Here is a 14,932-nt window from a genome sequence, read left to right as displayed (position 1 = left end):
AAATAATCTTCCAATTTCCTTCAAACTCCAACATGCTATGAATGTAAATGTTCAAAGCATACAGTTTCCTATTTTCTTATTAACGTCATGTGGACAAATAATACTTTGATTGGGAGTAATGAGTATTAATAAATTGCTTGTGTTTGTTGATGATGTAGAGGCAATTAGCTCTCTACAGTTTTCTTTTAACTGCTTTGCATTCTGTTGTAGAACCCGAGCCTAGAATCTTCTATAGATGTCTATGGTTCTTCCAAAAATGAGGCTTGTCTTTGCACTCAGGTGTAGATAACCCTTTTAGTAAACACACGGGCTGGCTGAACATTTTAAACTCCTTTTGAAACAAATTGATCAAACTTATCAAATATTAAACATTAAAAAGTTATCAGACCATCAAACCTCAGAGGGAAGGTAGGGGAGGGTGGGGATAAGGGGGAGAGATCAACCAAAGGACTTGTATGCATGCATATAAGCCTAACCAATGGACACAGACACCAGGGTGGTGAAGGCATGAGTAGGAGGGTGGGGGGCAATGGGGAGATAGGACACATATGTAATATCTTAATCAATAAAGAAAAAAAAAGAAGTAATCATCTGGGTGGTGTAGTGACAGGCTAATCTCATTTCCTTGTAATCTCTGCCTTCAATCAGCAGAATAGCTAATGTTTACTTAGCGTTTCCTCTGTGTCGAGTTCCGCGCTTTCTGTGGATTGTTTGTGTTTGCTCACAACAAGTCTACAAAGGAGAAACTATTTCCGCCCATGCTACAGAGGAGGAAATTTGAGTTAAATCAAAATAAAGTATGTGATTTATTCAAAGTGACATAGCAAGTGGTGGCCGCTGGGATTCAAACCCAGACTATCTGTTCAGAGTTGATGCTCTTAATTACGGTAAGTTCGTTCTTCCTGGTGCCCTCAGATTCTAATAGGGTTACAAGGTATGACTTGTGGCTCAGTTGGTTCGATTCCCAGTTAGGGCACATGCGGGGTTGCAGGCTCTATCCCGGGTAGGGGGCGTGCAGGAGGCAGCTGCTCTCACACCTGTTTCTCTCTCTCTCTCTCTCTCTCTCTCTCTCTCTCTCTCTCTCTCTCTCTCCTTCTTTCTCTCTTAAAAAAAATCAATAAAAATGTTTGTTTGTTTTTTAAAAATATGACTTTATGTGAAAAGATTTTTCACATAAAGTCATAAAGTAATACTAATTTTTTGGAATAAATTTTGTGAATTAGGTTTTCAGTTTTAGTTTCATGAATTTATTGAAGTTGCTAATAAATAACAGTATATTTTTAAACATAGCTTATCTTCAGCTGAAAATTACTTAAGACACATTCTCAGGTACATCTGATGCAAAGCTGCACTCTACATGGCTCACGGAATAATAAAGAACAACAATGTAAATTCGGAAGCACATGTGAGTGGTAAGTTGTAGAAAACTGCCATCAGTTTTCATGGGCACTTCCTATCAGTATGTGGAAACCATTACTGTTTAACTATCGCTTGTATAGCTCTGTCAGCACTGAAACTCCCTGGCATATCTGATGAATGATGGAGAGGAAGCAGCACACCCTGAGAAATGGCTTGTGCCAGAATTTGGGGAAAGTTTGCTTTCAATTGTAATAAAAAACATCAGTCCTGAAACAATAACAGGTAATAATGATTCTTTTTTTAAAAAAAGCTGACAAAATTATGGAAATGCCATGCTGAGGTGAAGTGTAATATTTTAAAAATAGATCCCACATTCTCCAAACCACAACTGGAAGCACACTGCCAGTTCCATGGGCTCCTGAATGTCAGTGGTCCCGACGATGCCTGGCACTGACTCAAACTAAAAATTTACAAGTTCCTGTTGTGGTCCTGGGCAAAGATACCATGGTGAGTGCCAGACCACATGCAATTTTAAAATTTTATTTTCATTTTTTACTATAAGAGATGAGGTATGAAGATCTCTAGGTTGGAAGCAAGCACAGAATAATCAAACAGCACAAAAGTAAGGAAGGTTATGTTACTGAAGTTCTCCCTGGAGGAGAAATGCCCTAGGCTACTGTTTGAGTGTCAAATGACCAAGTCCTCCATTTTACTATTTGTTCTTAAAACATCAGGGTGCTCCAGGCTTCATTAAGATCCTCTCTATTGGTTTCCCATTGCACCCAGAATGAAACACAAATAACTGACTCCAGCCTGTAGAGTGTCACCCAAGCCCGCCTCTGCTTCCCTCTGCACCCTCATCCGTCTACTCACCACTCCAGTCATTCTGTCCTCCCTCCTGATCACCCCGATATTGCTTCTGCCTCAGGGCCTTTTCACTTACTGTTCTACTGAGTCTAAACACTATTCCAAGTCTCTTGAACCTGGCTTCTACTCATTATTTGAGTCCTGACTCAAATGCGACCTCTTTGGAAAAGCCTTTTCAGAACAACTGTCTAATGTAGCATCCCCCATCCCCTGCTCAGCCACCACATTTATAGTCTTTACTAGAGGCCTGGTGCACAGGATTTGTGCACTGGTGGGGGGTGTGGCCTGCATGTCAACCGAGTGACTGTGGACCCACCCTCTAAGCAGCTGCTCCCACTACAGGAGCAGCCACTCATCCTGGTCAGCCGAGTGGCGCTCCCACTGTGGGAGCACACTGACCACCAGGGGGTCGCTCCTGCATTGAGCATCTATTCCCTGGTGGTCAGTGTGTATCATAGCGACTGGTCGACCGGTTGTTTTGGTCGTTCTGCTGTTTGGTCGCTGGGATTTTATTATATAGGATAGCCCATGTCACCCTTTGAAGTTACCTGGTGCCTCTGTAAGCTTGTGTTTTTCATTGCCCATCTCACCCACTAGAATGTCAGAGACCTTGGTGATTTCAAGTGTTTCCAACACCGCCCAATACATATTCACGGAATAAATGGATAAGTAAAATTCCATATTCTTACCCCAGGGACATTATTAGCTACCTTCTCCTTTTTTTAAAAGAAAGCTCTACACAATTAAAAATAAACATGCTGGAGAAAAAGGCATAACACTTACTTGAAACCTTGAGCACAAAACCAGAAACCACCCTGCAGCATCCACGTACTTAATTATTTATTCTCAGCTTTTAAATTCCATTAACAAAAAACATAGGCAATAAGTGGGATGATGCTGAGCCTGCTTAATTAGCACCATAAAAGAAAACAAAAGGCAAGTAATCTCACACCCCCAGACCCCAGCTTCAAGGCGGTCCAGGGAAGCTTGGCAATGGGCTTGCCTGAGCCAGATGTTCTATGTAGAGCAAGCCAATGAACCGCCTCCCTTTGCCCAGTGCTAGCAATAGACTTGGTTAAGCCACCTGTGCCTCTTCCTGTAGTGAACACTGTTGTTGGACAACTGGGGATTGCTTCCCATTTCTTACTGCAAAGCCCAGATTTTATTGTGGTATCCTCCACTCAGAGATGGCAATCCTACACCAAGCTTGGATGCAGGCCAATGTGTGTAAGCCACTTCGGCTAATCCTAACCTCCTTGTCAACGTTGGTTTAGCGGTGGGCATATGACCCAGACTGAGGTCAAGGGGACATGTAAAGAAATTTGCTGGGGACACTGTGGGGCGGGGGGTGGGGGGGCGACGGGATGTTCCTTGTTTTGTTTGTTTGTTTTAAGTCCCAATGTCCCTTCCCTGGGTATTGCTGTGTCTGAGTGTGATACCCACAATGGCTGTGGTTGTTTTGAAGCAAAGTTGAGATCCCAACGGCAGCAAGGCAAGAAGGTGGAGAGAATCTGAGCCCAGCGTGCTGTTCTTCAGCAGGAAATTCATCACCTTTGCGGGGGCTCCCTGCCTCAAGAGTTATATAAAAAAACTGGATTAGTGCAATAACTGCTTTGCTGGGCTCCTTGCTTCTGACCTTGCTTCCTTATCATTCATGATCGACCTGCTTCGAGAAAGAGTGTTTTATAATCAGTGGCTCTCTGCCTCACTCAGGTAGAAGTGCAATGGTCTTTACAATGGTCTGTAAGGCTCCTTCTTGCATCCACCTGCCATCGTCTTTCTGTCTCCATCTCTCACAACTTCTCCCTTTGTTCACTCAGCTAAAGCCCCACTAGCCTATGTCTAGTCCTTGAACATACCAGATAAGCTCTTGCCTCAGGGCATTTGCACTGGCTGTTACCACTACCTGCAACGCTTTTCCCCAGGCACCAACATGACTTGATCTCTTGCTTTTTTCATATCACTGCTTCTGAGCATTATTTTGCATGAAGTCTCAAACAGCCTATTTAAGAGAATACCCACACTCCTGTGCCCCTATTGCCTTAGTCTCCTCCATTGCATGTACATCTTTATATTTTATATTCTACTAACTTATATATCTGTTGTCTAACTCCCCCCGCTGCTGCACATCCGATGCCTAGGGCCCAGCAGATGCTTAGGAGATATTTGTGGAACTAAGGAAGGGATAATCATTCTTTTGCTGTTCCAGATATTTTGAAATGAATCTTTGTGTTGCAACTGAAAGCATGTTGAGCGATGGACTTCTCTGTGATCGGGGCCCTGTGACAGGTGCCCTGCATTTCCCACCATGTTTGAAATTCCCGGTCAGCGCTTCTGGAATGGAGTGTTCCGCACCCCAAGGCCATCAATCCATGTTGTGTAGTGGAAGGTCCCCAGTAGAAAAATCTCTGATCCTAAAGTTTGGTTTCTGTTCTCTATGAGACCTTGGGCAATTTAAAATGATCTCTATATATCTTAATCTCCTCGTCTCCACGAGGACTAACCTACCTACTCTCTGTGATATGGAAACTATCTCTTTTGTATCTGCACTGTGGGGTTATAAACCTGTTCTGGTTACCTCCCAGGGGGCTTATAAGACATGAATGACCCACATGTGCTAAAAGCAGAAATGTGCTATGTGTGTTTTAATGGATTGTCTTGAATGGGCTCTTTTATTCTCTAGAAAAACATTCATTATTGTATTAATGATAGTTTTCTTTTTGGTTTGTTGACATTACTTACTTACTGAAGGCTATTTCATTCAATAAATACTCACTGAGCCCTTACTCTGGGCCAGGTTACTTTGAAGGAGTGCTCTGTCACCATGGTTAAGAAGGGAAATGCTGAGGTCGGACAGGTGTGTGACTGGGGTGAGTTGTTAAACTTCCTGATCCTCAATTTCCTCTGCTGTAAAATGAGGTAAAGTTGTCTCATATCTTATCACTGGGCAAAGATGAAATGAGAGGATACACTAAAAATTATGTGTATGGAATCTGCCCAGTGATGCTTGAGGAAATAGAGTTATCAAAATTATTATTCTACCATGGTCAGGTATTGTTTAGTTCTTTCAATGATTTTATTCACAAAGCCTTTCAACATCATCTCAAGGTAGCCCAGGGAAGATGAGTAATTTGCCTAAAGGAACAATTGAACCCTAAATAAAACCTGGGTCCATGGCCTAAAACGCCTGGCTAATTCCTAGTTCTCCCTTAGGTCTCGAATTGGCTGCCAGTTACTCAGTAGGCTTCCCCAGTTCCTGCCCCAGCCCGCTGTGCATTGGGTTGGGTGGCTTACTCTTTTTCTAGCACTTTCCACACCCACACTGGATTGTAATTGGCATTCACTTGTTGATATCCCTCCGAAGAGGGTAAATGCTTACAGGAAGGGAGCGACAGTGTCGTGTTCACCCAATCCGGTGCCTGGCACATACTAGGTGCTCCATACTAGTAAATATTTGCTCATCAAACACATTTCAAGTGATTGGCATTAGGGCCAGAGTGAAATAAACAGCCATGGAACTTTTCCTCTTCCTTGACTTGGAAACGTTTAATTTCCTAAAGCTTCCAGAGAGAACAGGATGACTGACCTCAGCTCCGTGCACAGAACCTGCTTCTCTCCCCGCCACAGAGCCCCGCAGCTTCCCATGCCGACACTTCCCACCAGGCCACCCTCAGAGCACAGCAAGCCCGCAGCTCTCGTAGCAAGACATCCTCCATCACAGCCCAGAGAAATGCTTTCATCTCCTGGCAGCTTGTTCATAATCAGACCAATTTTGCTTCTAGCGGACTGGAGCCCCGTACAAAGGAAAGTGGCTGGGAAACCCCTTTGTAGACAACAGGATGGAAAGAGGAGATCGCGGGCTTCCTTTTGACAGGCAGAGGAAAGCTTTGCTCTCACCCCCTTCAGTGCCTGGGGCCCAGAATCGGGCTGGGTAGTATCTTGTATTCATTGGCATCCTGGTTTCCTTTAAAAGCACTCAAAATGGGCTCAGATGTTTTACGGGCTCTGCTCGCGCATAGCCCTCTGATGTAAGGAAAGACGGAACAGAAATTCTCACTGTCTCTCGTGGATCGGCCTGCGTTAGGATTATTTGGGATGCCTGTGAAATTAGCAAGCCCATTGACGCCATCCCAGACCTTCTGAATCAGACTCTCTAGGCATAGGCCCTGGGAATATGCATTTTAACATGTTCCCCAGGTGAGTCACATGCACAATAAGGTTTGAAACCCATTTGGTGATCTAAGGTCACTAACTGGGTTGCTGAACCCAGTTAAAGTTAGGGGTAAGTTGACTTCAAATTAATGCCTGATTAATATCCCTATGTTGGTGGCTTGAAGTTGTCAATCCAGAAAGCTTCTACCCCAGAACAAAAGTTTTTCTTCCTGAAACTGGAGTTCTTATCACAGCCACCCACCAACATCCAGTGAGAGCAAGGCAAGTGAGACTCCACCTTCCATCTCTAGGTCCAAGATCTGTGGGGTGAAGTTAAATCACCCTGTGCCACTTATGTAGCATAAACTTCTAAGAATGGTTATCTGTCAGTCGCTGACTTTTCTATAAAATGAGAAGGTGATAGTTTTTACACTGCTTTGAGGCAACCCAATCCATATATTTCTTTTTCTGGTGATGGTAAAGAGTCATAATCATGGAAGGAAAGCTAAAATATCCCCGCATTTCTGAAACATCAGTGAAAAGATCAGATAGCCTGGGCAATGTTTTTTTTAAAAAATATATTTTTATTGATTTCATAGAGGAAGAGAGAGGGAGCGATAGAAACATCAATGATGAGAGAAAATCATTGACAGGCTGCTCCTACACACCCCCCACTGGGGATGGAGCCCACAACCTGGGCATGTGCCCTGACCAGGAATCAAACCATGACCTCCTGGTTCATAGGTCAACGCTCAACCACTGAACTATGCCAGCTGGGCCTTGTAAACGTTTTAGGTATAGGTCTCCTCTTTGCTAGGAGGCCACTCACCACCATCAGCTTTTAGATTAGGGTGTATGGCACGCACCTCACATCACAACCAAATTGATATTTTTCTCTCATTAGAGAAGTGAATCAATACACGGCCCCGTGCTTCTCTGGACATTATTTATCTTTTCAGAAGTAGGGGGAGAGAAGAAGGTTATGCCCATGGAGCAAAACAGAATACATATCACAGTTATTTCCTACAATTAAGACTGCATGAACTATGTTAATAGATATGGAAGAACTGTAGAATGCGGAATTGTAGTCAGGAAAAAAGTAAAGACTATATGCTGTAGCTGAAAAACAAAACAAAACACAAAACAACCCACCCAAATCCCATCAGATAATTCTGACTTCTTCCCATGAGCAGAATCATACACCATATCTGAAGAAATTGTATGATGTCCAGAGTGGGCAATTTCTATCATGTAAAGTGCTTCTATGCTGACATAGTATGAAACTTCATGAGATGAAATCATATATTATGTGAAATGTACATGCTAGGCAAATCAAATGCAAGAATTGCACATGGTGAACCTTTCCACATGCTTTCCAAGAATTAAACTACATGAATGATCCCAACCACAGCAAAATACTCAGCTTGAGCCTTGGACAAGTGGTCTGTTGGCTGCACACCAACATGGTCTGCATGACGTAGGTGACCACGTCCAGTTCACTGGTTCCAAGTACCATCTATGTGCTGATGCCCACGCCACTCCCCCAGTTTCTCTCTCCATCTCACGTTCTCTCTCTGAAGCATACACACTCATATATATAATGTCCTACTGGGCATCTACACCTGACTATCTTGTTACCATTTTACCCTGAATATGCTCAAAATAAAGCTCATTATTTTTCTCCTGGAAGGAGTTCAGGACAGGCCACCCCAAAATATGCTGTTTTGGTACATTGATGATTTAGAGCTGAGAGCACTTGTAAAACAGCAAATGCAGGGAGAGGCTTTCTCCGAATTCCCCCATTACCTGCCTAAAGGCAGGTCCTCCGAAAGGAAGTCAACTGTCATAAATTCTCTCCTCCAGAATTTCATCAACCAGGAAAGATGGACTTTTAAGCAGAAGAAGAGACTAGAGGTAGACACCACACACAGACAAACTTTGTCACAAACGATCACATCACCCATCTATTTTCCTAAGGGCTCATTCATCTTTCCTAAAAACCACTGGCTTTCTTCCAACAGGCCTACCTCCCTCCTTCCTTTCCCCTATTAAGATGGTATGTAAGCTCTCAAACCTCACTGCCTTTTTGAGTATTCACCGCCCCCCCCTGTGATGCCTCCATGCATGTGAATTTTAAAAATAAATTTGTATACCTTTTCTGCTGTTAATCTGCCTGTTGTCCGTTTATTTCATAGAGCCAGCTATCAAACCTAGGAGGATAGAGGGGATGACTTTCCCTTTTAACATCCCGAAATAAGTGTCTTTCCCAGGTTTCCCAGTCCCAGTAACTGTGCCCACAGACCACCCAATTGCTCAAGGCCAACAACAAGTACTGTCTTAATTCATTCCTTTCCTTTCCTCTGTGAGCCAGTCCATCATCTCCACAAAGGTCTGCAGTCCCTGCTTTTCCCTTCATCTGCACCTTCTCCACTCCGACAAAGCCTTGGTGTTTCTTATCAGAATCCTGATAAGAACTTATTTTAATCGTTAAGCTCCTTCAATGGCAAGGAGCCCCATGATTCTCAAAATAAATTCCAGGCTATGTAAAGAGACCTAAAGGTCCTGTCCGATCGAGCCCTTCCCCGTCTCTCTGTCTCTTTTCAGGCCACACAGCTTTCTCACACCCAACTCAAGCCACTCTGGGCTCTTGTATGTGCTTTGAAAATACCACCTCTTTTCCCTGGCACTGGGCCTGTACAGTGCTTGTTTTATTACTACCGACAATGACCCAGGTAGGGTTCTTTGAACACTGGCACATTCCCATCCTTCAGGCCTTGGCTCAGGTGCCACCTCCTCAGAGAGGCCTTCCCTGGTGCCCCACACTGAAGTGTCCTCCTCCAAGAAGTCTCTGATGCCACCCTGTTAATATCGGTCTTAGTGTTCATTAAAACCTCAGATGACCTTCTACTTTTCTACCGTTTTTGCTGCTCAAGCCTCTCATTAGAGAATGATTTTTTTATGTGTATATCACATGTCTTATTAACCTGAAAAAGTGCCTAGTTAGCCAGAAGCTAGTTTATAAATATCTGTTTAATACTGAAATGGATGAATAAATGAATTTGAGTGATAGTACTTTCCCAATAAATCAGTTGCATCACCATTGCCTGAAATGAGCTGACATGACTTCAGTTAGGTCTGTGTGGCCCAGCAATAGCTTTTCCAGGCCCCAGCAACTGCAGTGGCCCAGGATGTAGAGTCTCATTTGCTGTCATTCAAGCACCTTACAACCTGGGTGCACCTACCTTTCCATCTTAGTCTTTCACTTTGATTCTGCAGGTACTCCATGCCTCAGCAAAATAAAGGCCTTTCTTTTTCTGAGTGTACAAACCTCAGGACCTTTGCACATGCTATTCACATTACTTTAACTTAGCTCCTCTTTATGTCTCAATTTCTGCTTCATGTAATTTTCTGAGACACTTGAGTAGTCAAAGAAGTGTCAATTATGTAAAAGTATCAAATCAACACGTTGTATACCTTAAATTTATAAGATGTAATATGCCAATTGTATCTCAGTTTTAAAAAAAGAAGAAAGAGAAGTGTCAATGAAAAAGATACTGTAAATCCAAATTTTAAATGTCTTAAATTGGAGAGTTTGAGAAATAGGTTTTATTATAAATTATATTGAATATGTAAGTCATTAGTTTCTCTAAAAGACAATTGATGCTCTGAATTTAAAAAAATTAACTAATTGTAACTACTGAACATTTCCTATGTGTTCTGTTGTTTAAAATATCTGCCAATTATATTCTTATAGCAGTTCATTAAGATAGAGTTTATTATCTCAACTTTACATATCAGGAAATGAAATCATAAAATATTTGCCGTGATTTGCTTTGTGCCAATAAGGAGTGAGGCCAAATTTTATTGTAAAACATGTGCTCTTGATACTCTACCACAGTGGTTCTCAACCTTCCTAATGCCGAGACCCTTTAATACAGTTTCTCATGTTGTGGTGACCCCCAATTTCATTGTTACAAAATGAACATAATTATAGCATAGTGATTAATCACAAAAACAACATGTAATTATATATGTGTTTTCCGATGGTCTTAGGCGACCCGTGTGAAAGGGTCGTTCGACCCCCAAAGAGGTCGCGACCCACAGGTTGAGAACTGCTGCTCTACCACATAGCTTTCCTGGATAAATGCAGATGAGCTATTAGGGATGTTCCTAAAAGTGCTGTTATAAATCTTGAAAACTTGGATAAAGAAATTAGGATACCTACTGTTCATAATATGAAAAGTGATCACCATATATTGTTAAGTGAAAACATCTATTTACAAAAGAGTATTTCCAGGATGACTTGCCTTTGGTGGAAAAAAAAATCATATGGACTTTATTCATTATAAACTAACCACTCCCTTTCACAGTATCAGGTACATAGTACTTATTTGTTGACTGAATTAATTGAAGAAATACACATAGTCAAGAAGTTAGAAAAACGTATCAAAAACTTTTACCACTGTTGATTGGTTGTGGAATTATAATTACAATTGATTTTCTGATTTTTTAAAAGTTATATTTGAAACTTTCTACACTGAGGACATGTTGTTTTAGTAGTCAGAAAAGGGAAAGAATAAATATTATTTTAAAAAATCATTTAAGTTCTATCTTACCTGCCTTCTTCCCATTAAGTCCATCTTTGTCCCCCCAAATATATGAAATTTCTACCTCTTCTGTATTCATGGAACTATAGTCTCTTGTCAAGTACTTTCTCTTTAGCTCACCTTGCCTTTTATTATATTTATTGATGTAATGCCTTATTTTTATTATGACCCATTCCTGTCTACCCTTAAATGGTGCAATCCTTGAATGCTTAAACTATGTTTTATTTATCTTTATAACTCACTTTCTGGCAAAGTGCTTTGGATGTAATAAGCCCTCACTAAATGTTTATTGCTGAACTCATAGTGTAATTCATCTAATGTCCTATTGAATAATTTGGGATGTGAAAAATTCTAGCCTACTAATTGATACCCAAGACACTCATTGAAGTAAATTAGCATTAACAGTGCCACACTAAGCCATACTGGAACCTGCAGCAAAAGGAAAAATAAATCAGTAATCCTGGTCTTGTCTCTATTTAACATTTCAATATTTTGTTCATCATGGATTCATTGCATACATTTTGATTTTTTTAAAAATATTGCTTTAAAATATTTACCTTTTTGTCATGTCACCTATCTCATCCCTGCCTTTATAATACAATAAATACTATTTGAGCATCTTATAACAACCTAGCGATTGTTTAGTGTGTGTGTGTGTTGTTTTAAAATTTCACCTAGCCCTTACAGCCGCACTAATGGACACCTGTATGACTATGTCCATCTTGTAGACGGAAAGGAAACTTAAGCACAGAGACATTAAGTGACTTGGCCAAGGTCACTGCCTGGAAAGTGGTAAAAATGGAATGAAAAAGTCATTAATGCAAATAAGTAAAGTGGAAGGCAAAAGTGAATAATATTTATTGACTTTGATCAGTACAGAAAACCAGCTTGGGTAAAACAGGCCAATTTAAAAAAGAACCTGATTTTTTAAGAACCTTGATTTTTACCAAGTGAAAGTCATTCATTCATTCACTCAACAAATACTCAACTGCCATTGGGACAGTATGAGTGCAGGTTCAATAATGTCAGGAATCTAGATGCCAGGGGAAATGTGCTAGTTTCCAACCTGATTCACCCCTTAAGCAAATCCTCCCTTTATTCACCCACTTTGAACTGGTTTTTCCAATTCAGGCTTGATTGTCATTGTGACTCTGTGACTCAACTCACAATTAGTTCAAACAGGCTACTTATTAATCGTGTGCAGTAAACATTTAAACCCATCTTCAGTGCATCCATGAGGATCATTTGAGAGCATGTATAAAAATTCAGGTTCTTGGGCCCCATTTCAAACTACTAACCGAGAACTCTGTCTTCAAAACAATACATAAAGGGCTGGGGCTTTGAATCCTATAGACTGGGATTGGAACTTAGCTCACCCATTTATTAGCTACAGATCCTTTGGCAAAGAACTTAGCCTTCTGTTTGCTTACTTGTTTGTTTAGCTTCAATATCCTCATAGGTAAAGTGGGAATAAATATACCTCTCATAAAGTCTTTTGAGAGGATTAGAGTGAAGATTTAATTATAGTGATATTTATAGTAGCTTACACATACTGAGTACTTACCAAGTGTCAAGCACTGCGGTAAATGCTCTACCTACATTACCTTAACTTGTCTTAAGCACTCAGTAAGGTACTCACCATGTGGTAAGTCCTCAATTGATAAGAGCTATAGCTGGAGTAGACCTTCAGAATCCTACTCCCACAGTTGGTGGGGAGCCAGTCACAAAGGCAAGATTTAGGTCCAGAGTCTGAGAGTAACTTATACCCTGGAACAAGTCATCTAACCTGGTGGTCCCCAAAGCCAGTCCATAGCATCAGAATTGTCTGGGTAGCTCATTAAAACACACTGTGTCACCCAGGTTCTCAAACCTCCAACTCAGTAGTTCTTGAGGGATCTGAAAGTCTCTATTGTTCAAAAAGCGCAAGTGATTTTTGAATTGTGCCCAAGATTTAAAACATGATTGACTTGAGCTTCGGTTTTCTTAAGATTCATGAGGTTAGGGAGTAAGTCATTTCCCCCCCATTCCCATCTTGAATGCCTAGGACAGTGCTACCATATAGAAGTCACTAAAAAGTATTTTTGGTTAGATGAGCATAAAATGGGCCCAATAAAGCCTGCTCTGTCTACTTTGTAGGGGCTTTCTGAGCACCATTCATTTATAAAGCTCCATTGATAGAGCATCTGAAAAACAGTGTCATACAAAAGGATAATTTTATTGATAGACCTAGTCATTAATTCATTTTAGTGGGCTTTCTCCCACTCTTTACATGTAAACCATTTGGTTTTGGGGTATCCCTTATTATTTTGAACATCTAAAAATGAATTCTAAGAATGCAGATAAAACACCTCTTTCGAATTACTCAAAAGAGTTTTTGCTCAAAATATGTTGTACTCACAATTACAATGCTATAGAACGACCCCCAAGTCTACATGCATTTATGCATGTTAGTTTCGATATTAAAGTCCAACTCTGTCAACTGTTCACCTCCTCACTCACTAAAATTAGTTTTAGACCCGGGCTATCCCACATCTGGTATCTACACCTACCACCAATGTGGAGAAATCTGTTTCAGACGACCTGTACCGCGTTCCACTAGAACAGCTAAACCTTGATTTAAAACACCCAGAAGTGCTCTTCTAGTTCCTCCCACCTTCCTATCATTCAGCACTTTTGAAATGCAGACATCCATTGAGGGAGTCATGGAGGTCTCCGGGCTCAGACTTATAAAGGAAGAAAATGAAGAGAATTAAAAGCAAGTTTTTCAGGAGGAGGAAAAGGAATGCATTATCCCAGGTAAAGCGTCCTGGTACAGGAATATCTCCTGAGAGTCAGAATGGCAATTATATGCTGACTTGGGATGACCCAAAGTACCCATAAGTCATACAACTAGACTCAATTCTTCATTCTCCCTGTGTGCTTCATGTGTAGTAGCAAGTGATCTTCAACAGAGAACAGAGGGAGAGCTTAACATCTCTCTGACTATCTTGAAATGTTTGGACTCAGAGACCATTCTAAACGAGACTTGCCTAGTTTTTGGTCTCTCTCTCTCTGCAAACCTATTCCACAGGAAGTTCATTTCAGTGTGAATACAATAAACTTCAACAGGAAAAAAAGGGCAGAAAGAACTCCGAATGTTACTCTGGAATGTGTTGCGATTTACATTTATGGACACAATGATGAAACTTTTAAAATCTGGACCCAGCACAAACCCCAAGGAGGCAAGGAGAAGAGGGAGGGGGCTGTCGCCTACCTTCTGTGGCTCCAATCTCGATAGTGCCTTTCACTTGGCTGAAGCACCATAGTGTGTCCTGGGTGAGCGTCTCAATTCCTGAAAGTGACACAAGGAGACACCTCAGGTTAGGTAAGAGTTCCCCGTGGTTCTTAAAAGGCCAAGAAGAAAAGAAATACATAGCGCGATGCATGCATTTCTAATAGGAGACTTGCACACCAGGGATCATCTTGCACAGAGGAGACTCTAGTGAGGCCTGGGAGAATGGTGGCTCTGCAAGTACCATGTCCTGCCTGTCCCCTCACGACTCTGTCTCCTTCCTCTGACCATGCCAGGCCTAATGTGAGCTGGAGCAATTGGAGTGCGTCCCTTCTCAGTCCCTGGCAGCATCCTAGAGCAGTTCCAGCGGGCCTGCAGTCACAGCCCGTGTGACTGCCCCTTTTCATGGGAATAGTAATGCTTGCGATTGTTTTCCTTCTGTGGTGATGGGGAGGAGAAAGAGGCAGTTCCTTAGAGGGGTGAAAGGAAAAGAAAGGCAACATTTAAAAAACAACAACTAGTTTCCCAGCTTGCATGGCTGAATGGCCAGCAAGGGGTCAGATACTCAGAGAGCTTCCATCTCTCTTGTTCACTTCTTGACTGCTGGCCAAAGGCAGCGCTGACTGGAGGGTAGAGGAAAGCAAAGCGAGGTTGGAGATGGGGGCGGGGTGGCTAA

General features: G+C 41.7%; 1 protein-coding gene across 2 annotated transcripts in view; it reads right to left on the bottom strand.

Moving 5' to 3' along the window:
• PPP2R2B (protein phosphatase 2 regulatory subunit Bbeta) overlaps window positions 1-14,561 on the bottom strand; it is a 376,594-nt gene extending 362,033 nt beyond the window's left edge. Inside the window, exons 1-2 of one of the 2 annotated variants that reach the window (XM_036313813.1) lie at window positions 14,437-14,561; window positions 14,239-14,316 (exon numbers count right to left, since the gene is read on the bottom strand). In XM_036313813.1, coding sequence (XP_036169706.1) covers window positions 14,239-14,316; window positions 14,437-14,503 — 145 coding nt within the window. In that variant the 5' untranslated portion in view covers window positions 14,504-14,561. Of the gene's footprint in view, window positions 1-14,238; window positions 14,317-14,428 lie in introns of both variants that reach the window. The other variant, XM_036313821.1, reaches the window with a different exon arrangement.
• Between the last annotated feature and the right edge of the window lie 371 nt (window positions 14,562-14,932).

The sequence above is a fragment of the Myotis myotis genome, unplaced genomic scaffold (genome assembly GCF_014108235.1).
Source record: "Myotis myotis isolate mMyoMyo1 unplaced genomic scaffold, mMyoMyo1.p scaffold_m19_p_6, whole genome shotgun sequence".
NCBI lineage: Eukaryota > Metazoa > Chordata > Mammalia > Chiroptera > Vespertilionidae > Myotis > Myotis myotis.
This window is presented reverse-complemented; position numbering and strand designations above follow the sequence as displayed.